The sequence below is a fragment of the Pagrus major genome, chromosome 13, assembly GCF_040436345.1.
Source record: "Pagrus major chromosome 13, Pma_NU_1.0".
NCBI classification, from domain to species: Eukaryota; Metazoa; Chordata; class Actinopteri; order Spariformes; family Sparidae; genus Pagrus; species Pagrus major.
Genome location: NC_133227.1, coordinates 11,606,877 through 11,633,638, shown reverse-complemented (window position 1 = coordinate 11,633,638; position 26,762 = coordinate 11,606,877). Strand labels below are relative to the sequence as shown.

At 41.8% G+C, this 26,762-nt stretch overlaps 3 protein-coding genes across 3 annotated transcripts; 1 reads left to right on the top strand and 2 right to left on the bottom strand.

Annotated features, from left to right (window-relative positions):
* Positions 1-2,658: 2,658 nt before the first annotated feature.
* On the bottom strand, positions 2,659-15,446 carry LOC141006937 (uncharacterized). Its single transcript, XM_073479245.1, has 11 exons — positions 15,115-15,446; positions 12,342-12,462; positions 11,809-11,916; positions 11,676-11,712; positions 9,728-11,529; positions 9,596-9,626; positions 7,520-9,285; positions 7,030-7,078; positions 5,058-6,850; positions 4,911-4,947; positions 2,659-4,781 (listed from the first exon to the last, which is right to left on the bottom strand). Exons 1-11 carry the CDS (start codon positions 15,207-15,209, stop codon positions 3,283-3,285), a joined length of 7,338 nt encoding a protein of 2,445 aa, XP_073335346.1. The 5' UTR covers positions 15,210-15,446; the 3' UTR covers positions 2,659-3,282.
* A 2,051-nt stretch (positions 15,447-17,497) lies between these two features.
* Positions 17,498-21,723, bottom strand: thap12a (THAP domain containing 12a). Its single transcript, XM_073479612.1, has 5 exons — positions 21,598-21,723; positions 20,448-20,565; positions 20,102-20,200; positions 19,941-19,977; positions 17,498-19,851 (listed from the first exon to the last, which is right to left on the bottom strand). Exons 1-5 carry the CDS (start codon positions 21,681-21,683, stop codon positions 18,035-18,037), a joined length of 2,157 nt encoding a protein of 718 aa, XP_073335713.1. The 5' UTR covers positions 21,684-21,723; the 3' UTR covers positions 17,498-18,034.
* Positions 21,724-22,779: 1,056 nt separating this feature from the next.
* Positions 22,780-26,105, top strand: LOC141006842 (uncharacterized). Its single transcript, XM_073479106.1, has 7 exons — positions 22,780-22,869; positions 23,171-23,237; positions 23,360-24,210; positions 24,304-24,640; positions 24,731-24,791; positions 25,138-25,423; positions 25,576-26,105. The coding sequence occupies exons 2-7, from the start codon at positions 23,202-23,204 to the stop codon at positions 25,838-25,840; spliced, it is 1,836 nt and encodes a 611-aa protein (XP_073335207.1). The 5' UTR covers positions 22,780-22,869; positions 23,171-23,201; the 3' UTR covers positions 25,841-26,105.
* Positions 26,106-26,762: the final 657 nt, after the last annotated feature.

The following is a 26,762-nucleotide window of genomic DNA, read 5'->3' as shown; positions in this document are numbered from 1 at the left end:
ACAATACAAAATACCTATATAAAAAAAAGGCAAAGTGCAGGAATTATGGATGTATTTACTGCATTGTGGTGTCTATGTCTTGTCCACATCCTTGTGAGTCATCATTCTAATATGAAATAGTCATAATAAGGCTGAACTGCCAGAAAGCAGAACAGTTCTGGAGTTCAAATGTTTGAAGGAAGATACAACCCTGGCTCACTATATTCTTTTCAACCCGTGTAAATTAAGTTTACAGAAGTTTACACCACAAGGAGTCACAGAGCAGTGACAGTAATCTGTTTAGAGCGCTACATGTTTTAATAAATTCACCAGTCCTTAACAACAACTTTAAATCCTGTAGCTTTACAGTGGCAGGTAAGAATGAAGTGTTCTTTAAGAGTACAATCAACAAGTTGTCATCTAAATAATTAAAACCAAAAGTTTTGCTGGTAGTACAGGGAGGATCTGAATTCGGGCCTGTGCTGCCAATTTTCCCTGAAAACGGAACCTTGAAATAAAATCCACTTAAGCCCCCTGTCTTCCCCTCCAGAGTGTAGTTAAATCCTGGCTGTGTATGGACATGATTACAGAGTGCCATGGGTCTTACATCAGTGCAGAACCTTGACTTCCAGCAGGAAACCTGGTGCACGGGTCAATTATAGCAATACCTTGTTTTGCTTAAAGATGGAGGATGTGTTCTTCATGCTCAAACACACAGACGGCACCTGAGATTTAAACTGGAACAACGTCCACTTCTACTTCCCAAAGTGTAAATAAATAAAAGGCAGCTTGTAGGAGGTATATCGCTCTTGGCAGAAAGTGAGGCTATGGGGTTATGGGGCGATGCTGGCGTGCTCCTGTGCTGCACATGGCTGCAGTGAGGCCCACGAACACCGCTGCCGGCGGGCCACAGTGGAGACAGATCCGTTTGCTCAGCAGCTGAGCGGGGACACGGAGATGCTCCTTTCACACTGAGCTGAGCACTGACAATCAGGGCTTTGTCAGCGAGGCATCTGCTGTTACAGCTCACAGGAAGAATACATGTCTCTTTTAAAAAGTGCACTCAGTGGGGTTATCAGTGTTGAAGATAAGCTGGCGTCATGTCAACAAACACAAAATGTATGTATGTGGTAGGGTTTTAACAGTGGCATACAGTCTTTGATTCATGGAACCTGTAGGATATTAAATATATTTTATATTACAGAAGCATGTCAACCTTTCCAAGAAAGAAATTTAAATAGGCCTTGTTCAAATTGGGATCTGGAAAGAGATTGAAGTGATAATTTAGGTTTTAAAACATGATAACAGATTATAATCCCTCGCTTTTCTAACTGTCAGTTCAGTAGCTGTGTGTTATTGAAATTCCTTCCATAAAGGCTTAGAAACCAGACTGGAATTCATAGCAAATAATTGACAAGAAAGGACACGCAGACACTCTCCTCAGCAGACCCACTGAATACATTCGTTCTCTGAAATTACATATTAACCAAACCACAATGGTAACAATGGAGCCCGAAAGCGATGATTTGCATTACTACCAAATACCAGCCAACCCTGTCTGTCTCACATACCCAGCATTGCAGACACCTTACGTTTGAGGACAAAACATAATTGTAAAATAAATATTTACCAGGTATCTGGAGATAATGTAGTGATTATATGACCTTAACAACCCTCCATATAAAACCACATCCGTGTTGATCAGTTAGTGAATCATAAAAGACATTTTTTAAACAATACATCATGACCTAGAGGGTGAACTACCAATCATTAACACTGGCAGCCTGTATTCTGAATTCACTTACCATAGAGGACTGCACCATTAAAATGCAACATATGACAGCTTATATATAAACCTTTCCACCTTTACTGTGTAAAAAAAAATATCAACTAGTTCTTCTTGCTGGTTTATTTTCTTCATCTACCAAAATAATATACTAGGATTGTAAAAACTAATAGTTTGACTACCAAATAGGTAGTTGTAGTTAGGAACCATCTGGACAGAAGGATGGAGTCATTGTAAACAATTTGGTAGAAACGGATTACAGCTAAACAATTATGCAGTTAGATTAAAAATCATAGTAACTATAATCGACCCAGGTTAAATTTGAAAAAATGTGTAATTAGGTTATAGTTACATTATCAAGGATTATTGATTTTATTTTTCAATGTCTTTAAAATATCGCAATTTTGGCAAGCCTTTCTCTCATGATAACTAACGCTCTGTTAACTCATGAAACGTGTTACTTCAGTGCTCTGATTTGCTTTTGCTGGAGCAAAGTCTTAAATGTTGCCTTATCTGTCTCGCAAGCTAACTTTTTTTTGTCTACGTCCACTTTTTAATTTAAGTTGCAGTATTTTCAGTGTTTGCTCATGAAGTAATCCATATGTATTCAAATTTGATTCGATTTTTTCTGTTTATGTTACCAATTACAACAATTGCCATGTTATCTGTATCCTATAAATACCATCCATCCAGGTGACATGATTAAACATTCAGAAAAACACAGTGCTACAACTAAGGGTATATTCATCTATTTAGAGTGACACTTCTTCAGATAAACTACAGCCTCACTGCACCATCTTGTGTCCACTTAGGGACATGACTCCAGACGAAACGACACATAAACCTACTGCACATCTGCCTTGGGGGGGAAAAAGAAACATTAAAGCCAAACCTGATTTTTGGAACATTTTATTACTTTTTTTGACAAATATATATGAAGGATTTCCTATTAAGGAAACATTCTTTCAAAGATACGTTTACAGCAAATTCATTCCTGCAAAGAGACAGGAAACATGGGGAAATCATCAGAAGACGTGATGGAACTAACCACTTCTATTTGTGCCCAGGAAAGGTAAGGGTGCAATTTAATAATTATAAATGATTCATGACAGCTGTACAGAAGTCAGTCAACGCCAATGGGACATTTTTCAACATCTGTATTATCATGATACATGGGGTGAATTATTAGTTCTGCATCAAGGCACACACGCATTGATAACCGTCAGTGGAGCGTTGTTTTTTTTTTTGCCAAGACATTGGTCCCATTGGGTAGTACAACTGTACAAACTACAGAATAAAAAACAAAACAAAACATAACATAACATAACATAGGGCTTGGTTTGCAGGATAACAACAAAAGGAAATCTCAAAGAATTTAGATCAATAATGTACACAGAAATTGTCCAGAACATGGGACCTCTATTAGGGTTGAGACACATTAGTTCTTAAGTATGGTGGCGGTGACATCTCGAATGCATTGCTCACATTTGCTAGCCGTGACGGAAGACCTGCAACTCTTACAGAGGATGTAGCTCAGTGAGGGATCGCTTTTCCTGCAGCATGAACTCCTGTAAGCTTCTTTTTCCCTGCCTGAAGTTGCTCTCCCTCCTTGAAAACGGCAAGATGACCTGGAGTCTGAGGAGAGTTTCAATGTTACTAAAACTTCTTATCTGAGACGTCTTGAGTGTATCAAGCACAGTAGTTGGGAGATAGCCTGCCAGGGGATCCAACCATTTCTCCTTCCACGACTTCATCTCAGTGTGAAGGGAGGCCTGATCTGGCAAGTCCTCCTTGTACAGTCTGAACACAAGACCACTAAGAATGCTGGTTTCTACTTTGGACATTGCGTAAGGCACAATCTCCAGACACCTCAAGGTATCCAATACCTTTTCTGTGAAGAGGTCTTCAATTTCTGCCATCGAGTGCTCTACAACTTTCATGCTTACTGACTCTTTGTAGAAATCACTCAACGGCTCCAGAAGCACTGAATGCAACATTGTTACATGGAGTTTAGAAGCAAGTGCAACAGCTTCCTCAAACCAGGCCTTGTGATGGGTGTCAACATCGCTCTCCAGTTTACTGAGGGATGCTTTGAGATCAGGCAAATTATTCACAGCAAGTAACATATCTAAGGGTTTACCCTGAAGAGCCTGACTAAGCTTTTGGGTTACACTCAAGATGTTCTTCTGCACCACAGTTGACAGGATGAACTCAAAGTTTCTGATTGCATCGAAGAACTGTGATGCCTGCTGCTGGTCTGAAGTACTTCCCTCCCCCTTCAGCTCATTCAAACATAGCATGACAGCTTCTAAGATCTCTACCATCACCTCGTGCATGTCATGACTCTTCTCCCAGTTTTTGATGAGTCTGTCCCTCAGCTCATTGCCCTTTACTTCATCGTGCTGAAACACATGAATGATCATGTCTTCCAGTTTGTTCTGCCGTTCTGCATCCTCTGTGAGCCAATGTAGTATTTTACTTATGAGAACTGCTCCATCCCCTGCTTCTTCAGCAGGAGAGGATCTAGCCAGCCATACATTAAGAGACAAAGTAGAGCTGACACTTCTTACAGCCTGGGGGTATTTCTTAGCTATAGCTGAACTGACAGCCCTCATCTGAGCTCTTACTTTACCAACACTCAACAAGGCCTGTCCTCTACAGTACTCCATGTTGAGCCCCCACTTCTCAGACAGGGCAGTCTCAATAGCATCTGCAAGGACAGCTGAGTCTTCGACAAAAGGGATGAAAGCCAATGTTTCCTCACACTGGATGTCCTCTTTGTTTAGATACCTGATGCACAATGGCACGTAGAGCTCGCCGTCAATTTCAACAGCTTGCTCAGTTATAATTGTGAAGAACTGAGAGTCCCAGAGTTCCTTGAGCATCTCTTCACGAAGCTGTGGCTCATAGAAAGACACTGCTTTTCTTGGTCCTGGAGCGACCTCCTGCGTCACGTCACCATCAGCGGGCTTCTCTGCTACACTGGAGGCATGTGATTCTGGTGCTGCAGTGCCTCCTAATTTGAAGAATAAAAATAAATGTTAATGCCACACATACACTACCCAGATTTCTGGTTATTATCTTCTTATCATAATTAGAATAAAAGACAGTGATATTTTAATCACGTTTCCTTGATTGCACTCACCACTGTCCAACTTTTGTCTTTGTAAGGTTCCCATCACCTAAAGAAAATGTGACAGTGATTAGAATGGCTGTAAAAATACTGTCATTTTGTTTTTCTTATACAACATAATGATTAAACACAGAACTACTTAAAAATATTTTAGGATACCTGGGAAAGGCATTGACTGCTCTCTGGATCAATCTCCATACACTTCTCAATGACGTCTGGCAGTCTCTGAAGTGTTGTGCAGTGAGAGAGGAGCATCACACGATCCATTCTGCTGCCTTTGCATACAGTGTTTTTCAACAGATCCCTCATGGAATTGAGAGTGGTCTTCATCAAGTCGCACTCCATACTGACACTCGGCAGGACAGCTACTAGCCTCAGCAGTAAGGTAGCAGTTGGGTGGGTCTTTGACTCAGGATGGACTAATGTTTCAGCGATGGATGTTGGAGGAGCAACATCCTGGTACTTCTCTCTCCAGACAGAGGCCCAGGCGTTGATTTCCTGCTCGGCTGCTTCAGGCTCAGGAAGATCTGCAAGGTAGAGGCCGAATGGCTTGTCTGTGAACTCAGACAGAATGGGATTGCAGGAGGGCAGCAACGACAGAACTGAAAGGGCCTTCAAGTGGCTGTCTGAGAAGCTGTACTTCATTTCATCAATGAGACTTCTGAGGAGAGGAACACTCAGATTTTCTCTGTAATAGATCTCCGGAGATTCATAGTTGTTGGCTTCCTCCGAGAAGCACACTTGCTCAGGAGCTACCCTGGTTGCTAGCTGGAAGGCCTGCTCAAACCAAGAGGAGTGAACAGTGCTCACATTTTCTAACATCTTGTTAAGAGTCTCTATGATTGCGGGGATTTTTTCCACTTCACAGAGAATATCAGCAGGGTTTCCACAGCGGAAGACAGTGCTACAGTTACGAAGAGGAGCACAGGCATTCTTCAGAATCACAAGGGTGACAATGAAATCCATATTTCTCAAAGCTGTTGAGAGAACTTGTGCATGCATTGACTTGGAACCTATGGCACTGGAGCTGACAGCATCTAGGCAGCTGAGGATGCCCTCTAGCGTGTCAACGAGTATGTCGAAGAAGTCCTCTCTCTTTTTCCACTTCGAGCAACATGTTTCTGGCATTTCCTCCAGGGCCTCTCTTGGCATATTCAAAAGTCCATCAACAGCCTGCGCAAGCTGTCCCTCCAGACAAGGAGATTCATCAAAGAACAGCAACAGATCTTCTGTGATATCCAGCATCTTGGTTACTGAAGGGCAAGGCACACTTCCTGCCAGCCAATGGGCAAGGCCGCAAGACTCACTGGGTGTTACAACAGAGAGTGGATAGCTCTTGAGGAAATCCAGAGACATTTTCTTCAGGCTTTGGTAACCTGAGCCCAAGTGCATGAATGCTTGTCCACGACACTGAGACATTGGTAAGCCCCAGTCTTCAGTGAGAATCTTTGCGAGGTTATTTGCTTGTGTATCAACATGACAGTTCCCTCCAAAAGGCAGGAAACCCATGAGCTCGACCTTTGGAGCAGATTCTCCAACATACCTGACAAAAACAGGTAGGTGTGTCTTGTCAGCAATTTTCACAGGTTTGTCTGTGATGAGTGAGAAGAATGGTGATTCCTGTATTTCCTTGAGTATGACATCTCTGATTCCATTTATGAGGAGGTGCACCGTTTCATCATCACCTATACAAGGTGTGCATTTGCTCTGACTTCCAAACCAGTGGCACATGCTGAGCTCCTGGAGGAAATGCTCGCTCTCCTCTTCTGGGAGGTCAGAGAGACTACTATTCCTTTTCCCTAGTAGTGCAGCCAGTCTGAATACAGTCGCCAAGCTTTGACGATTATCTCCTGTGTGACCGTTCTCATCTGCTGGTTTAACATCTTGGTCATCAATCTTGCCGGGAGATTGCTGAATGTTAGGCTGTTCAGCTTCTTCTTTGATGCAATCGACTAAATATGCCAGGGAGAAAAAACAGACAACATCAAAGAGGTTATCACATTCAAAGTATGGCAAAAAAAAACAATAACAAACTTTCAATAACTTGGTGCTGACGGTAATTATGTACTCTAATGTACTAATTCTTAGGTGTCGTTAATAAATGTAATTATAAAACACTTAACAACCATACCTTCCATATTGTTTTCAGAATTCCTGGTAAAGCTTTTGGCTTCCTTGTCCTGTGAACATACCACGTAAAAAAAAATTAGTTAGACACTCAATAAGAATAAACTAGAAATGTAACCGTCATTGCATAAGTTCACCCAAAAAAGAAGGTGGAAGGTTGGGTGAAGTTTCGTAGCCTACAAAACATTTCTGGAGCTTCACAGCAACACAGCTATGTTTTTAGTTTAGCAGCTACAGTGAAGATTTCAGCTTAAAAAGAAGGCGTAAATAACATCTTCCCAAAGCAATTTGGAAACACAGGGCTGTATAGAACCATTGTATGTTGTTTTTTTTACATTTTAAATCAAGTCCCCAGCATCTTCAGTTATGGAGGAGAATGCTGACTGTTTTGCTGTGAAGCTCCAGAAATGTTTTGCGGATTACGAAACTGAGTAGATAGCAACTGAATTTTCATTTTTGGGTTACTTGTTCCTTTAAAGAATACAAACACGTACCAGACAGATACCCTCCAGGGCTTGTGGAGTGACCTTCAAACACTGCGTCACCATGTGGTCCAGGTCTCTGCTGAAGTCCGTGCCCACTTGCAGCATAGCCAAGCATGGGGACCTGTCTTTGGGATTTGTATTTCTCAGGTACTCTTGGAACTTCTTGTGGCGCATCACAACACCACAGTCCTCCAGTGCTGTGCTGGGTAGCACGGACATAATTCTCAGCAGCACGTTGATGTTCCCAAAGTACTGCATGAGTGGCAGACGCAGTGTGTGAAATATTGAGCCTGGTATGGTCACGGATGCAACTTTGGTCTTCCATGTTACTCTCCAACAGCACAGCTCTGTGAAGAAGTTGTCAGAATCAGGAAGATCACTGCTGTAGAGAGGTGGCTTGGACTTCAGGCTCTCAAACATGTAACTCACTGTGACTGAGCATGGAACTAGCGAGAGGAAGTTGAGAGCTTCTTTGTGGTCCTCTGAAAAATGATCCTTCACGGCATTGATAAGGTTATCTACCAGGGGCACACTTAAGCCATCTTTGTAAAAACCAACTGGCTTTATCATGCCGTCTCTTGGCAGTGAGTTTTCAGGCACTTCAATCTGCACTCTTAGACTCTGTGCAATTGCACAGGCCTCGTCGAACCAGTTCTGGTGAAACACCTTCATATTTGTTTTTACTCGGTTCAGAGTGGCTACAATACCAGCGATTTGGCAAAGTTGGGATGCAGCACTGAAGTGGTCTTTCTGAAGCCCTGCACTCAGCTCTCTGGTAAAGGACGCTGCATTCTTCAAGACGACCATAGCAATGATGAAATCAAATTCCATCACTTTGCAGAGGAGTGCCCCAGCTTGGTCAGACACAAAGGCTTTCCATCTCTGTGGGTTGTTTTTTATTTTCTCCAGACATTCAACAAGGGTCTCGAGCATCTGCACAAACACCTCGTAAGAGTCGTGCTTCTCTTGCCAAATGGCACAGTACTTCCCCTGATACTCTTGGACCTTTTCATAGCTCTCTCTCAGACCAAAGGCTATTACATGGTCTAGCTGTTTTTGTAGAGCAGTGCTGCTGCCAAAGAACATCAAAACCTCTTCAAATGTATCCAGGGCTCTCTTAACAGCAGGCACTGGGATGGATTTTGACCACCATGTGTTGAAGGAGTAGGAGGAGCAGTGTGTGCTTATAGCAAGAGGATACTTCTCCTGGACCTTGCAGGCAAAAGCTTTCAGCTTGTACGAAACATCACCAGAGCCTAGGTATGCTTGACCTCTGCAGTTATTAAAATCAAGACGCCACTCAACTGTTACTATTTCCTGCAGGCGCTGTACCATGGCGTCGCAATCAAGATCTGCCTCAAGGAATCCCATCAACTCCAGTCGCATGACATCAAAACTGTCCACAAACCGAAGGAAAAGTGGAAGACAGTCTTTCTCCCCAAACTTCACAACACGGTCTATGAACAAGGAAAAGAACGAAGTCCCCACTTCCATGAGGATTCCCTCCCTGACTGCATTCTCACACACAGTGAGAACTTCTTTCATTTCAGACTTGGTCACGTACTCGACCTCTCCATCCTGAGCAGATGCATCACTATGTTGCCTGCTTTTACTGCTGTATGCAGCCGTCACTGCGGCCTGCAGAGCAGATTTAAGAGCTTCTCTATCAGTCTCTGCACACTTCATCTCCACAAGCCTTTCAGCATCCATCTCTAGGTTAAGGAGTTGTATTTCTTCTTCAGTGTCCTTTTCAGCATGGTTCCCATGGGTCCTCACTGAAATGAGAGGTGAAAGTAATCTTGTCAATTGTTAGAAAATGAGCAAATAAATAAGTGTGCATATTTAAAATTGCAGTTTTACAAAAAATATTCCTAATTATTGCCACTAAAGTCCAATAGTCACTTAATTTCAAAAACTTTTTTTTTTTAATGTGGCCATCATTGTGTATGCTGCCCATCCTCATGTCTACAGCTCTTTTAAGAGAGTAACATTCTCATTGTATATTTTAACTTTATGAGACAGTCTAGCCATGTAGTTCAAAGTTGCAGCATGCTGAAATGGTAAATATTTTGTAAGTCATCTCACCTTGGGGGGGCTTCTCTTTTGGGTCATCATCCTGTAACACACACAAGGTATAGTTTTGTTAGTTTTGAATAGTTGTTTCGTCACTAGAGGACAATGCAATTTTTTTTTGCAGTACTCTGCTTATCTACTCACAACTTGCAGCAACTTCACGATGTCTGGATGCTTCTGGACATACGAGTCCACCATTTGTTCAACATTGAAGTGCACATCTTGGTTCACGTAGACATATGCCATCCTGCATTGTCTTTGGTCCTCTGGTGTGCCTGTCAGGTATGCATGGCACCGCTCTAGTACCATATGGTATTGGCCATACACGTCTGCCTCTGCATTTACACATGGGACAGTGCCCAACACCCTCAGCAAGCTCTGGACGTTCGGGTAAAACCCAATATCAGGGATCTTCAGTGTAGCGAACACGGTGGTTGGTAGGATCCTGCGCTTGCTTGCATGCCTCCACTTTACTTCCCAAGAACCAAGCTCTTCGTAGAATGTGTCAGGCCTTGCAAGGTTGTTCAAGTTGGCGTCTGCTACTTTGTCCCTGCGAATGCTGAAATTGTGGTCAGCCATGTAAGATGGCACTAGTGAGAGCCATCGGAGAATCCTCACCATCTCTGTGCTGAATACTCTCTTCACCTCTGCAACAAGATACTGCAAGATAGGCCGGCTTAGAGTTTCTCTGTAAAAGTCATCTAGTGGTGTTTCAGTTGTGTCTCCTTGGTCCACCTCTGGTTTAGTGACCTCCACTCCCAGCTTCTTTGCTCTGCCGACTGCATCGGAGATCCATTTCCTGTGGAATATTGCGAGCTCCTGTTGGTATTTGCTCACCAGTTTTAAGGCATTGGAGATTGTGTACTGCAAGGTACTGCTGATGCTAATTATTCCCCTGAGACTCGAGTTGAGTATGCTCACACAACAGAGGGTGTTCTTCAGAACAACAAGTGTGATGATGAAATTGAAATTCTTCAAAACTGGCTTGAGCTTGGCCATCTGCTCAGCAGTATCTTCATCTACCTTTGATATCATCTCATTGATGCAGTTCAGGAATGGCTCCAGAATATCCAGCATGGTCTGGAAGGCATCAGTGCCATATTCCCAATTCTCACTGACAGCTGCCTTGATCCTTTCCGCTTCGCCTTTTACATGGCCGTATGTCAGCTGGATCTTTCCCTCCAATCTTCTGAACAGCTCTGGTGCTCTCCTGAGTAATGAGGCCACCTCCTCTACAGTGTTTGCAACACTTTGAATAGAGGGCACAGGCATGCAGCGAATAATCCATATGTTGAAGGCATATGGGTCACTTGGTGACAGAACCACTTGAGGAAACTCTTGCAGAATCCTGCAGGTAAGGTCTCGCATTTTCTGACACATACTGCCTGTAACAAGATAAGTCAGTCCTCTGCAGTGCTCCATCCTCAGCCCCCACCTATTTCGCAACTCTGAGACAAGCATGTAAAACAGATTTTCTGCATCCATGTCGCATGGTAAGAACCCAATGAGGTGCTTTTGTGGGAACCCATCGACTGTGACGGACCTGATGAAAACTGGGATCTGCTGCTTTCCCTCGATATTCGTCACATCCTGAAGCAAAATGGAGAAGAATCGTGCCAGTCTGAGGCTGTTTTGGATCTCCTCCCGCATGAGGTCTTCGCTGAACTGGAGGATCTCCTTCTTGTCAATTTTCTCCACACAGATACGATTGAGAGCCTGCTGGCCTCTTGCACCTCCAATCGGCTCATCAGTGTTGATGTTTGCACCATTGATGCTGAATCCAGTCAGTGCAAGGATTTCCTTGAAGTAAACTTTCAAAGTCTCTTTTGCTTTGTAGTTGGCTATATCCTCTTGGGTTTGGTTCTCATGATGCAGTTCAGACGTTGCACTGTTCTCTCCAGATAGTTCTCTGATGTCTTCAGGGAATTCTGCTGTTGTTGTGTTTTCTGATGGGAGAGGGAAAAAAACGGATTTAAAGGTTGAGATGATTCAACCAGAGATTATTTACAACAGGGGCTAAGACATTTTAATTAAAACTCAGGGGGCTTAAACAAGGGGATGTTTAAAGATTGAATTGAAGCAATTACTGTACCTTTTGTTTTCTTCACAGAAGTGGGCTCCTCTTCCGACTAGGTAGATGAAAAGGATGGTTACAGATTTGTATTCAGTCTTTTAATGTCTGATGGAAAAGCTGAGTAATTTTTAACATTGAATGAAACACTTACAGGATCCCTTGCACGTTTCCTGGTGCAGCCTGATTGATTATTCACAGGCATTGTACAGTCAAATATTGTTGGAACAGCATCTTCCCTTAAGACACAAGTGGAGGCGCTCTGAAAAACAGAAAGCAGTCGGTCACAATTGTATACTTATCCTCAATGTTCTACGTGTAATAGGGGATTTCCCACCAGCAAGTTCAGATCATATGATACTGAAAACTATAAAATAAAACAGAAACACATTTTTTTTCCATGAACAAAAAATGGTCAAACTAACCAGTGTGTTTTAGATGTGTATTAAAAAGCTGGTTGGTGCCATTTTTTAAACCCGGCCTACATAATGAGATGAGGCTGCAAAGACGACCAAAGTTTCTTAATACCGTGAGTTACATGCCTATCTGATGCTGTAACTTTGAAAGTCCAGTCTTTGCTGACACTGTACCAGAGTGTAGTTGAGGTTTTATTGGATCGCATTACATTGATTCATGGATTGCACTGATGTGTGTCTAATAATAATGGGCAACAGAATTGCTTCTTACCTGATGAGAGATCATAGAAGGCTCAAAGTGCTTTGCACAAAGTCTGTACTGCGTATGCAACTGCTCTGGAGGCGCTGATGCCAAATCTGGACGACAACAGTTGATGAGCCATTGTTTGCAGCTGAAAAATACAGAAGCAGAAAGGCACACATGGTTGGGGTTACAACCACAGACTTACTGAATAAAATGCCATTAGCCGAAATGCTCCTGCACATTAATCTTCTATTTTCAAGATTCAAGCCCCCCGCAAGTCAAGAATGTGTTTTTCCTCTTCCTCCTACTGTTGAATGTTTGAGCCTCGCTGTGCAGAATGATGTATGTGCACAGTTTGACACTAGAAGGCTGTTTTCACATTCACTGCAGGTGTAAATTTTCTCAGAGATCACTGAAAATCTGATTTCGAGAGGCGGGCCTACAAGCATGATTTGTGACACGACAAATGTTTTGGAAGCCAATCCTGGTCCAATATTTAGCAAACGCAAGTGAAACTTGAAACATCCACTTCACACACACTTAGAAGGGACATCACAGTGAAGTAGGAGACATCTTGTGTCCACCAGTTAAACTTGTAATATGAAAAATATTTGCATATTTATATATAGTGAGTTTTAGTGAGGGAGAAAGAGTAGGTGCCATTTTATTCATTTTACTGTGGAAATAATACTTTTTTCTGCAAAAACCAAGTCAGACACACACTGGAGATTTATTATGTATGCCTTCATACATGAGTGGAGGCGATTTTAAATAATAAATGGACAAACAGACATTAGCTCTCAAAGGCTGGTGAAACAGTTGGCTTTAATTTAAACACTATTCACTGTGATGCACCAGCTGAACATGTGTACGCCCTGTGACTCTTTGTATTACTGCCACCATAGTCAATTAGGTCCACATGCCACAACAGACCTATCCTACAGGCGGCTGTGGGGCCGATTGCAGCCCTTTTACAGCCTCATTCTGAACCTTTCATCATTTCATTAGTGGGCTGATTAGCCCATTTATTAGTCATGTCTGTCTCTAAGCACAAAATCCTTTTATTACATTGAAATGTTTGAACCCAGGCTGTTTAAAGGGGCTCCATGCAACAGTTTGTAACAAGTTACATGTCTTAATCGCATTTTTATTGTCCATATGTGAGCAGATTGTAAAGTGACTTGAAAAGTGAGACCTTGCTCGTCTCTCTCTGTTACCTACACAAGGCTGCGGATGATGTGTTCAAGTTGTTGTATTTCTCTGTGAAGGACTCGGGTCGGATTTTCTGCGACAGTCCAACATCCAAACACAACTCTGTTTGTGAGGGATGTTTCTGATGCTTATTGCACATACATGGTGCCTTTATGCGACTACAAGAGCTCACGCCTGCAACAATTACATGGATTTACATGGACACACCCACAGAGCCTGATTGCTGACTAGAGCCTTATTTATCAGTTTCACTATACTTTTGCATTAATTCTCTCCCAATACTTCTTTCTGTCAGCTGATTTTATTGATGCAATGCAAGCACACAGAGCAAAAGAGCAAAAGGACAGGATGAAAAAAAACACAAAGTCATTGCAGGGCTGGACATGGCTGCCTGTTAAATTTAGGATTGATGTTATTATCTTTGTACACCTTTTAAAGCATAACTTTACAGAACCAGTGACTCCCTAAGCTCACCTAACCTACCCTCTCTAGACGTACCTAGGTCAAGGCTGGTGATCAAGGGTGACCAGGCTTTTGCCATCAGAGCTCAAAGGCTCTAGATTTCCCGGCCCAACAAGATTAGGCTGGCAAACACACTCCCTGTTTTTTAGTCATTGCTTAAACATATATTTCTGAAGGAAAGCCTTTTTAATGGCTGATCTGTAAATTCTACGCAAATGTGTTTTACTTTTTATTTATTCTTATCTATAACTATGGTGATCAATGTGCTTAATTTTATTTTATATGAAGCACTCGGCAACCTTGTTTAGATAAGGGCTATATAAATAAAGTTATTATTTTATTATTAAATATTTCCAGATTTTCCTGACTTGCAGGCTACATTTCCTGTCCAAAGATATTGTGATCCAGGCATTTTAACTGTGTTTGTCATTTAATTATAAATTCATTCTACTGGATTGTTTATAAGCAAGATAACAGTAATATTTGCGCTAACACTACAGGAGCACACTGTGATCAAGTAGTGTCAGAGGAGGTAACAGCAGGAGGAAGGGAGGCGCTAGACTGCTGTTTATTCACAGGGACATCACCTGCTCTAACTACGTACATGCAAGTTTCCATTTATATTGTTCACAGTGAACTGTACTGCAGACTGACTGTAATTTAAGCAGTTTGGTGAACAATGGGTACAATAACGCCGAGCAGCATTATCAATAGGTGGCATGTTCATTTTGCTAAGCTAACGTCAGTCCCTCCACTAACGTTACCACACCATCGAGACGGTAGGTGTCGTGTACCGATGGCGATTTAAATTACAGCACAAAAAGTTTTTAACTATCGTTTCCCTCCGTTTGTGGAATGACTGAACACATAAGATAAACGGATAGAGCCAATGTTACATGTTAGTGTCCGTCTCCGAGCCTGAATGAGAGGACGGAGTGTATTTCACACGGACTTTTCTTTCAAGAGTAACGTTAGTCTGCGCCATTTTCGACAGAGTTGTGTCACTGTTAGCCAACATGATGTTAAGCTAACGCCAGTGCTAACAGTGGATAGCTAACACATTCATTTTGCATGCTAAGTGGCTCATTCTTTACTCACACCCCAATGAAATAAGAACAACTCTTACCGCACCGGATCCAGAGGAAAGCTGAAAAGTGGAGTGGAGTTTTCGGATTCCCCTTGCTTGTAATCACAGTTCGCTGCGGCGCAGCAGTCAGTCATTTTGGACTGCAATGTAGCTAGCTAGCACGCTAGCTAGCTTAGCTGGCGGTTGCAAGCTGGCAAGCCTACTGTGAGAAAACCTGCAGGAGAGTCTACAGATTCATGCCTGGGGCACAACCTGCAACCAACACAGTTGAGTTTCAATGTTATTTTCGCTTAATGTCTCTTCGGCCAACTAAAAAACCTACTCATTACATGCTTTCAAAAGTTGATGTTGCGTGATGAGCCAAGAGTCACCGAAAGCGTGTTATCCCATCAACCAGGAACTGGACTGTGCAGTACAAAATGTTCTCCAGCAGAGGGCAGGATGGCACCGCCGGGCCTGAACAAAGAGTTTCATTGTCAAGATAGTTCACATCATATCCACCGAGCAAAGCAGGCGAGTGCGCCACAATTCCTGGTGCTTGTATGCCGACTGTTTTTTGTTCCGGTATGACAAGATGAGGCCTCCTTTAATGTCATGCATGTTAATGTACACATCAGCTTATCTGCCATCACTAATACATTAATTGGCTGTAGCCATGTTTAATTTTGGCTGTTTAAGAAACACCATAACATTGTCTGGACAGACATGGTGTTTTCTTTACAATACTATGCATGGCAGGTGTCTTTTAATTAAGAGTCTTGATCAGTATTCATCGCTAATACCATATCCAACATCACACAGAAGCCGCACAGGACAAGGCTTTGACACTTCCTTTGATATGTTTAACTGCAGTGTTGCTCTTGTTTTGACTCGATACTCTCTGATCTGGATCTGAGGCTTCCTCTTCACACTTTGTTAGATCAGATTTGGTTGGTGTTGTCCTAACTGTTGCCCTCGTGTTTATATAACCCCTGGATACACAAAGCTATTGGATTATCTCTCACCTTGCACTACTGTATCTTTTTGTTATCTGTAATTTTTACGTTTTTGTGCAATCCGTTAAATTATATATGTGCTACCATGTGCCTTTGCAGAAAAGAACAATGAGTACTGTTCAAAACATACAGTGAGTAGTGTGTAGTCAAAAATGCCTTTTTCTAATTACAATTTTCAGATATAAAAGTTTTTAGGGGAGAAATGTCTTATATAAACATGTGCTACATAAGTAAGTTTACCCTCTTACAATGACAAATGGAGAACATACAGAAAATGGCCTAAAGCGTTCTTGTTCGAGCCGTGGAACTGGAACACATAAATGATGAATAGCAATCATCTGTGTTATTGATCACAGCTGTGCTTTTCCTGTTATGATCATTAAAAATGTCTGCAATGGAAATTCAAGCAACAATAAATCAGTTCGATAATTTGAAAGCTTTATTATATGAAAAGAAATCTAAGGAACCCAAATTATAGAAAATGGTTTGTAAAAGCTATTAGTCTGTGGAGGGAATGGAAGATAAACAACAGATGATCACGGCTCCCTTCTCGCACATAGAGGGTGAAAGCAATTCACAAAATCTTTCAATTGGAGATTGACAGACTAAAGAAAAGGGATGACAACCTGAAACCATTCAACTGCAAAAATGTAACTTTGATCTTGGAGTCTGTAAAAGTCATTTTAATATTGTCCACCGCAGCAAACAATGTAGGTAGGTCAGATTATTTTTAGACTTAATATAATATCACATTTCACAGATACCAAACACTTTACTGGAAGTTTGCGTCTCTGAGAAAACAGTGACTCAGCTTTTTAGTCACAAACATTAACTCCATTCACAGACATAATACCTAACATGCAAGATGGATAGTCATCTACATGCTATCAGGGATGTAGCTAACTGTGGGCCTTATTCACACTGCTTTGTCCTGATCTCTCATTCACCTTGTACCTGAAAACAACTCAAATAGAACTCAGTATTTCATTGTCAGGACACATCTCTAAGCCCAGATAGTGCTTATTGAGCGTCATATCCACCTTGCACCAGTCATTGTTCTAAATCTCACTTGGAAGAAAGAAATTATGTTTCAATCCAGACAGAAATAAATACAAAATTCTAAATTTCATTTCATTCCAGTCGGACTAAAAAAAAGTTCAATCTCTATATCGGACAGAGAAATTATAGGCCAGATAATGGGAAATGTATATTATCAGTTATCAGTTAATGATCAAATTATAGCTAATAAACAAAAGATTTAATTGTCTTAACAATGAAATAGTCTTATCATGTTGAAGCTATGGTATATTAAAAACCAGCCATGTTTTGTTCAATACATCTTAGCCTTAATTTTAACATACAATAATGTGAAATTATTATTAGATTTTGAGTTTTGAGCGCTAAGACAGAATGATGACCACAAAGAGTATTGAAAACAAGACGCTACCCTTTTATTTGAACTTATTCAGGAAGGAATCAAAGCTTAATCCCCCTTCTCCAATTTTTAAACGTCAGCACAACAGTGGGTGACAGTAAAAGGTAGCTCACATTACTAACTCACTCTCATAAAACAAAACAATTTGCAACTTCTTTCAACAATGTAGATAATGAATGGACTTAGACAGGAGGCATCAGGACTTATTTCCAACCTGGGAAGTTTACAGCAGTCAATACTTTGCCCAAAACACAACATGAAGACACCATAAAGAACAAACAGCAAAAACAAAATTAATTTCTGGCATTTATTACTCAATTAATGTTACTTTGCAGTACGGTTTATGCTTCATTTACATTCTACATTTAAAAAAAAGTAAACATAAAAGAAGCTACTTCCATATGAAGGCTATATAGTAAAAAAAACAAAAAGGAGGATGTTTATCTCATCAAAATAACTCAGTCTGCATGACTCATTTACAAAGCTGTGGATCATCTGTCTGGAAGCTTAGCTACTGTCTCATAACTGACTATGACGCCTCCTCTCTGTCAGGGTACTTCTTCATGTAGACCTCCACTACTGCATCCAGATCATACCCAACATCATAGTTAACGTTCAAAAGAGCGAGACTTTTTGATTTGAATCCGTCAGGCGTGTTCTCCATGTACATCTGGAAGCGCTTGTACGCCACATCAGAGCTGTCCTCCAGAGCCAAGGTGGGCAGGATGCCGATCAGTCTCAGAACCGCAAGCATGTTTGGGAAGAACTTCACGTCGGGCAGCTGCAGGGTTTCTTGGAGATTGGAGGGAAATGTTTCACCTTTGCCCTTTTTGCTATATTTAACCCACCAACAGTGCAGCTCGGCAGACAGGGTTCCTGCATTAGGGATGTCGTTCTTATACACTTGGATGCTCTCTTCCTCGGGTTCAGTAGACTTGTGCTGCTCTATGACAGCAGGGATCAGTGACAGGCATCTCAGAGCCTTCAGGTGGTCCTCGCAGAAGAGTTCATTCAGTTCTTTGATGACATGGTTCACCACGGGAACAGACAGGTGCTCCTTGTAGTAGCTCTCTGGCCGAATGGCTCCAGGTTCCGGCTGATGCTTTCTCAAGAATGATCGGGGAACTGTCACTGGGATCTCCATCGCAGCGGCTAGGTTAGCGGCCTCATCGTTCCAGAACTCGTGATACACGTCGATGTTGTCCGACACTTCCTTCAGGGAGTGCAACACGGCTTGTAAACTGGTTGCAGCAAAGTAGGCATCAGCTGCTTTCCCTTGCACATTCTTTCCAAATGCTCGTGTCAGTGTCGTTGCGTTTTTCAGCACAACCAGCGCCATGACAAACTCAAAATCAGCCAGTGCTTTAGAAATCTCTAAGGCGTTGTGTGTGACTTGATCATTCCACCTCATGTCCTCGTTGTCATGCACACTGTCCACACAGAGTAGCAATGCCTCTAGGATTTCCAATGCCACCTCGAACGCATCATGCCGTCCGATCCAGCTGGTTTGACAGATCGTTTTCAGTTCCTCTGCTTTCTCCTCTTTGTCTGCGTAGAAAATGGAAATGGCATGCTCCAACTCCAACTGCAGTACAGAGGACTGACTGAAGAACGACTCAATCTTCTTCAAGGTTGACATGACAAGCTGAACCCCTGACAAAGCCATGCCGTTTGCCAGTGACACGTTCAATGTATAAGTAGATCTTAATGTAAGCACTGCCATGGGGTACTTCTCCATCAGTTTGGCAGCAAATGTTTTTATTTTACTAAGATGTATCCCAGAGCAGGAATGGGCTTGACCTCTACACTGTTCCATATCCAAGCCCCATTTGTCAGTCAGCTCAGACAGCAGTTTCTCTGCTGAGGCGTCTCCGTCTCCTTCGAAGGACAACAATCCAAAAAACCTCTCCTGCTGGCAGTTAGCCGGGTCCACATAACGGAGAAAGACGGGGAGGTACCATTCTCCTGAGATCTGCACCAAATCATCAGTAAGTAATGAGAAAAAGCCATTTTGTTTGACTTCCTCCACCAGCTTACTGTGGATGCATTGTTCAAACACCTCAATCATCTGACTGAGCTGAGCTGAGGAGCAGCACTCCTTATTCTCATCGTACTTCATCTTCAGGACTTCATCTCCACTATTCATGCGGTATTCTAACAATGCCTGAAAGTTGCTGGACCCAAGGCCATCCTGTTTATTCTCACCGGGCCCTGTCGGGGGAATGTTTTGCTCTCCCAACAGCGTGAGGACCTCAAATAATGACTTGAGATACTCTTTGTTCCCTTCTTCCTCTGAGGGTGCCTGGACATCTTCCGTAGCTGGCTCTGCTTGAGTCTTTTTGACTTCTAAAAGGGAAATAGTTGCAAGATAAAAAACACATTTTGGTGGGAGATTCATTGACACGTAATGAATTTGTGTGTGTTAATATACTTACTTTTTCTGCCCTTACTCTCTGGTTTATCATCTTTGGTCTACAAAAATAAATAGTTGAAATAAAAAAAGTGATTACATAAAAACAACAACAATCAAATTGTTCAAGTTATTTTCCCATTATTATTTTTTCATTTAAAACAATTAAGGTCATTTTTTACCCACCGTCTCTTTACCACGCTTCACCTGCCCATTCTGAGGTTGGCTGGGCTCATCAAAGATAGTTGGTACGGCATCATCCTTCAACACTGTGCTCTGAGCGTCCTGAAACAAAGTCGAGGCAAAACAGTTCAGCACATATTCAGACTGAATCAAAAACTACAAATGTTGAATATGTTGAGTATTAAAACCTACATATTCGCTCTGCATTACACTATAAACTGGCTTGAATTCAGTGTGTTGTACATTTTACCTAAAGATTGTCAGTTACATTAAAAGTACTGTAAACTCTGGGTCACGCTGTCTTCTGCAATTTCAAAAAAAACACGTGCAGCTTGAAAACAGAACTTACACGCTGAATTGAAGATGTTTCGAAATGTTTCCCACACAGCCTGTAGTATTTGTACAACTGGTCTGGTGATTTGTCTGCGAGATCCTGCCTCGGGCATTTCTCAACCCACTTCTTAGACCTGAGAGGAGACGTTGAAATCGAAATGAAAAACAAGTTTAAAAGTCAATAGAAAATTTGGCCTCGAGGTTCACTTACAGTTCAGTGCTATGTTAATGGAACAACCTGTCCATAACATGCTGCACAAACTTCCAATCTGAAATTATTGTAACAATGACTCTAATGAATCATTGGTACAATATAAAGAATCTAACGGTGAGCAATAAATCAAAGCAAAACAGTAAATGTAGAAAACAATCCTATGAGTTATTGACTGACAGGTAAGGATATCATCAGTTATAAACCACTCCTCTAGCAGACACTTGCACAAGTTTTATCTTTAATGCAGCACATCAGTTCCAACATGTTAGAAATAAAGTGACTCTTTTGTTTGAATTAAAAATGCATGTTTCCCAAAATACAATGAATAGTCCAAGTATAAATACAGGTGTTTATAGCAGCATAGCCAATGAACAAAATTCATTTTGATAAAGGGTCCGTGCTTGTTATTTAATATCTTTTACACAAAAAGCATTTTGACTTGTCAGAAAACACACAGGTGAAATGAATTTGGTTAATGACGGCTGAGGTCCATCAAGTGTCCAGTGAACATCTACTGCAGTCGTTCTTGTGTTTTGAATTACACCTGTGCTTTTCCTCTTGTGCCATGCCGAAATGTCTATTATGAAAAAGGTCTATTCAAGATGATAGATTTATCTTTTCATGCCAGAAACACATCTCTAAAAGGTTTCAGGATGGGCCAGGTGTGTAGAGATCACGTTTAGCAGAAAGCAAAGGCGCGTCACATGTCAGACTTTTGAATTTAGTTCATTTGTTGGGTTAAGAGTCATTTATATTTCCCCACAGTGTTAATAAAGGACGTGCTACTGGGCGGAACACAGACATTTTATGTTGCAGAAGCAAAAGTTCGACCATTCAACCAAGTTATCAATGCACGCCTTGTCCTATAAATAAGAAACAATCTGTTCTGTGTAGCCGGGAGCTTCCTGTCTGCTTTAGCATCAGTGTTAGCATCACTGTTAGCACTAGTTACCTTTCTGGGTCAAGTGGAAACCTGAAGAGTGGCTGTGGCTCGGATTTGCCACTTGTACAGTTCGGCACGGCGCAGCGATTCTGCATTATAAGTTTGTCACATAAGCAAACTCTGCTGTGAAATCCTTTCGAGGATGGACAACTGTGTTGCTAACGCTAGTTAGCAGTCAAGCCAACTTGGATAACATGATAACTTCCGATTTTTGCTTTCAAAATAAAATATATTTCGTGTAAGTAACTACCTGACAGCAATTACAAAACCCACGTGCTTTTTTGTTCAAAATACCCCAGTTTATTAATCACAGTCATAAGCCCACAAAAGTGTCCTTATGTACATGCCATGTTGTTATATTGTCAAATGTCATAAACATATGCAATAACGTGACCCACATAACAATCAACTACACAGTCATTCTCAGTACACTTGTTCCTATAAGTCCAAGATAAAACATTTTTTTTATGTTTATTTTATTTTGAAGGCTTGCTTGTTGGTAAGATTGTGTTGAGCTTGATGAATTTAACATCGTGCATGACATGCATCATCAACAGGCATCAAACCGCGCGCTTCGCCTCTTTCCCATAATCCTCTGCGCACTGTTCAAAGACCATAGGTTGAAAACATGCCAGGGCATGTTAAAACTTATTCAAACCAAATTGCTGTGCGTATTGTGAAGTCCCCTTCATAAAAAATGACACACAAAGGCGTTAATTATCACACGTATTGTCATCATTATCATCATCATTGAAACGCATGCATTTGGATTTTATCTTCCAGATTTAGTTATCACTGAGGAGATGATGACTGACCGATAGAGCACAGGTGTGCAATAATAATTTGTACAGTCACAGCTGCTTTTTATCAACCTCATATAAATATGTAATATTTCCTGACAGTAACAGTAACCTCAGAAGTAACCACTGTTTTGTTTGGTTTGTTTTTCACAGTGTCTGTCAGGGCTGTGGTGGGCGTGTGGCTCTGTGATGGACCGGTAGAAGAGGAATCCTATTTGGGTTCAAACATTCAAACAGAAGTGGTGACACGAGTTTGAGCGCAGAATGCAGCTGGTCGCCTTCAATTCTCGCTCTTAGTTTTGAGACACCCTATTGGTTGATTTCTTTTCTCGCGAGAGTAGCAGGACCAATTGCAGCGCAGCAGCGCAGCAGCGCCAAGTCAAATCGGTTGGTTTTTCCGCAGAGAGGAGGAGACGTGTTGTGCTTCAGACTTGTTGCTGGGTCATTCTCCTCGTTTTGAGCAACACATTACAGCAGCAGGGTAAGTTATCGTTCATTTTTGACTTTATTTAAATATAGGTCAGCGCACTTTAACGGAAATAACGCCCATTATATACAGCTTACGTGTAACGGCCCGCTAAAGTAACGTTCATTCGTTTTTACCCCCCATGTCAGCTAACGTTCGTTCCGCCAGACCATTGAATTTAAGACAGCGCGTGTTCATATGAGTGTCTCCTTGCTTTTCAACAACATTACGTGTCCAACTGCTTTAATATTTTTAAATTTAGTACGAAAGACGATTGACATAAGTTATTCACTGCAGTCATTTGTTCGCCTTCCAGAAACCAGAGTTGACATCGCTGAGGCTTCAGAATGGACGTCGCAGTTTCAAGACGGCACCACAACAAAGTACGTTAACATTATCAAATGAACTACTTGTCCTGTTGTGTTGACTTGTAACTAAGTTTTATTCAGAGCTTATTATCCCAAATTCAGCCCACCTAATGGTCATTTTGTTGTGATTGTACTAGGGAAACAAGGAAAATGCTCAGCCAGTGCATGGGAGCAAGTCCTTTATCAAAAGTGGTAAAACAACCACTGTTCCCTTCCAACTGAAAGGCAACGAAAAAGAAGAAACCATGGCAAAAAATGGTCCCCTTAAAGCCAAGGCCAAACCGGCAGAAGCACGGTCAACATCTGGTGAGGCTCTGAAAAAGGTCAAGACTGTGCAGAGAGATGGGAAAGGAGCTGTTTCTACAGATGTCCAACAACGACAAACGCACAGCCGGGCCTTCCTCACAGAAAAGGCTGTGAAAGACAAGAAAATAGTTGCAGAAGCTCCAAAGCCACCAGCTGCGGTGACATCGTTGAAATCTGCCCCCGGCATGTACAAAGGCAAGATTGTCCAGTCAAAGATTGGATCCATTTGGAAGTCGAGTGCCAGTCTGGATGGGGCGGATCCCAAACCATCAGCTCCCAAAACAGAGAGCCAAAGGGTTGGGCATGTGACAAAAATTAGGTCAAAATCTGTAGCAGACCTTCCTGGCCATGGCACACTAAAACCCACACAGACGAGGCCCAAGTCAGTGTTGGATAGACCTGCTCAGATGTCCAAGCCCGCTGTCACTAGCCGTCCTCCTGCTGGATTTTACTCTGCTCGCCCTCCTGCCAGAACCGTCCCTGCAACACTCACCAGTACCAGCACCAGAAACACCAATGTGGCTTTCACCAAGAGAGGTGGGACTCAGCACTCAAAGCCAAAGATCCCAGTGACGGACAAGAAGGTCAGCAAACCTCCTGTTACAAGCACCCTCAGCAAACCTCCTGTCACAAGCACCCTCAGCCAATACAGATTCACCATGGAGAGTGCCGAGGAAAGAAGGTAAAAAAAATTTTAATACATACACGCTTGATGTTTGCCTGGGTGTTACTGTGCTTCAGAAATGTTCAAATATGTTTTGTGCTCCCCCTGCAGAGCAAAACTGGCTGGCTGGCTAGCTTCCAAGGGCAAAACTTTAAAGAGACCAGCTCCGACCGCAGCAGCACCCCCAAAAACCAAAGTCTGTGCAAAACCTAAAGCTGACCTCAAACCACAGTGTCAGCCAGCTGCACAGTGCAACCCTGTACCTGAACCCGAACCCAGTGTGGAAGCACACAAGCCTGACTCTGCTGCTGCTGCTCTCTGTGCAGATACACAGGGAGCAGAGCTGACGACACACAGCCAGACTCCAGCGATCATAAACACTACCCTGGACCTGCTTGAGAACTCTGATGCAGATCTGCCTGTTATCCCACAGGAAGGAGTGGAAGATGTAAGGAAACAGGCTTCTGTGGCTTTTTTAAAATAAATATTACCTTCGCAGTGATAGATCATGTTCTCTTCTTTGTTTTCATTTCGACAGATTGTTGTGAATCTGTGTGATGCTTTGGAAGCCATGGCAACTCCCTCAAGCTGTTACGACGGTACGTTCACTTTTGTCTGTCCACTATGATTTTGTTTGGAGTAGAGTGGTGCATTTTGTTGAATTCAGTGCAGTTAGGTTGTTCTTAAAAAATAAGGCTGCAACCAGCAAATGTTTGACATTCCTGCCGGAAATATGCTGAAAATTAGAAGGTTTAATCAGTTAATACGGTAGCTGACAACTAATTTTCTTTTGATCGACTAATCAACTAAATGTTACAGTTCTACTCAGGTCACTGGCATTTCTAGTCTAAGGATGATGGTAATAATTCTAACTGCCTTTGTTGTTGTACTGAATGGAGACACTTCTGTTCACACCAGCACTCTTGTAATTTTTGTTTCCATTAGAGCTTTCACAGGTGACAGATGTGTGCAATGATGTTGAAGTGATGGACGGCAAGCCAAAGGATGAATGTGAAAAAGAGGAGCTGAAGAATATAATGTCTGAGGATGTCAGCAAGCAACCAAAGGCTGAGCAAGTGAAGGATGAAGTAGAAGAAAATGATGATCAGGGAGTGGAGACGGATGATGAGGAAGTAGAAAGTGATGATGAGTGTGTGATGGAGACCACACCAGAGATGGAGGATGCTTCAGTAGTAAAGTACAGTGTGAAGACTACGCCATACCTGCAAAGGTGAGTCCATCAACTGTTATATGCAGTACTATTTATTTTTTTCCCCTTTCAGTAAATGGTTTCATTATTAAATGATTTCTTGATTAAATCACGAATTGAATAGTTATTTTCACGTGTAACATGATTTTTACTTTCAAATGTCCCTTGTTCAGTGTCAAGAAGACAATCGAAGATGATGTCAGCAGGAGTGCATCCAGGAGAAAGAGCAACATCAAAGATCTGAAGTTTCTGACACCAGTGCGCCGTTCCTGCCGCATCGAGCGCAAATCCTCCCGTCTGCCCACGATGCTCCTCGACCACGATCCCTGCGTGTCATCTCTGGCTGAGCTGGTGAAGCTGGATGACAGTCCCAACGCCTACATCTGTAGAAAAAATCCTGCTCTTATGGAAGATCTGCCAGACCAGCCCAGACTGTGAGGAGCTGTGTCCGCTGTTAAAAAAAAAAAAAGTTGGGCCGGATATAATGGACACTTTATAGTACTTTTAAATGGTTTTACTAATTTGAATGTATCAGAGCAAAGACTTTACTGTTCTATCATTTTTTGCGGGAGAGATTCAATTTTTGTTTGCGTATTCTTTTCTGTTCTGAATGTATATACTTTCCTCTAACACTCATTTTAATATTAAGTTGACATGTATTGCCAAATGCACTACAATAAAAAAATACTGCCATATCTTAAAATGCTTTCATACTAAATTTGATAAAACAAAGTCTTGACTCCATTTTTACCTACAGCTGAGAGCCTGACCAATATGCAATCCCCAGGGCTGATATTGGGGCATTAAATGATTCTGCTATGGATATATTGGCTGATATACATGCTTATTTATTTATTTTTTATTTGGCAGTGATCCCTCAATTGTGATAAACACTTGTGACAAACATTTAACAGGTAGGATATTTTAAAGATGAACAACCTTTGTCTAAAATGATATGAGTGCACTGAAACTAAACTTCAGTACTTTTAAATCACCCCAAGGATGTTTTTCTGTGAAAACAAAGTTTTCATATTGGTCAACATACAGGCAGATATCGGTCAGGCTCTAATACCACCTACATACTGTCCATGTGACAACACTGGTCACACATCACATGAATAATCGAAGTACATTTTAGGAATACAGTGACTGAATTTGAGTAACAAGTGTGGTGACCATGATACAAATAAATCATCAGATGACATAAAAAACACTGGGATCTACTTTACCTTCATTATGAAGGTTCTTGGTCCAGTTTTTAATATATATTTAGTTTTTTATATATACAATTTTTAGCAGATGATTTCCTTAATGTGAGTTGAACTGCCTTGTGTAGATCAACTTTATGTATGCCCCACAT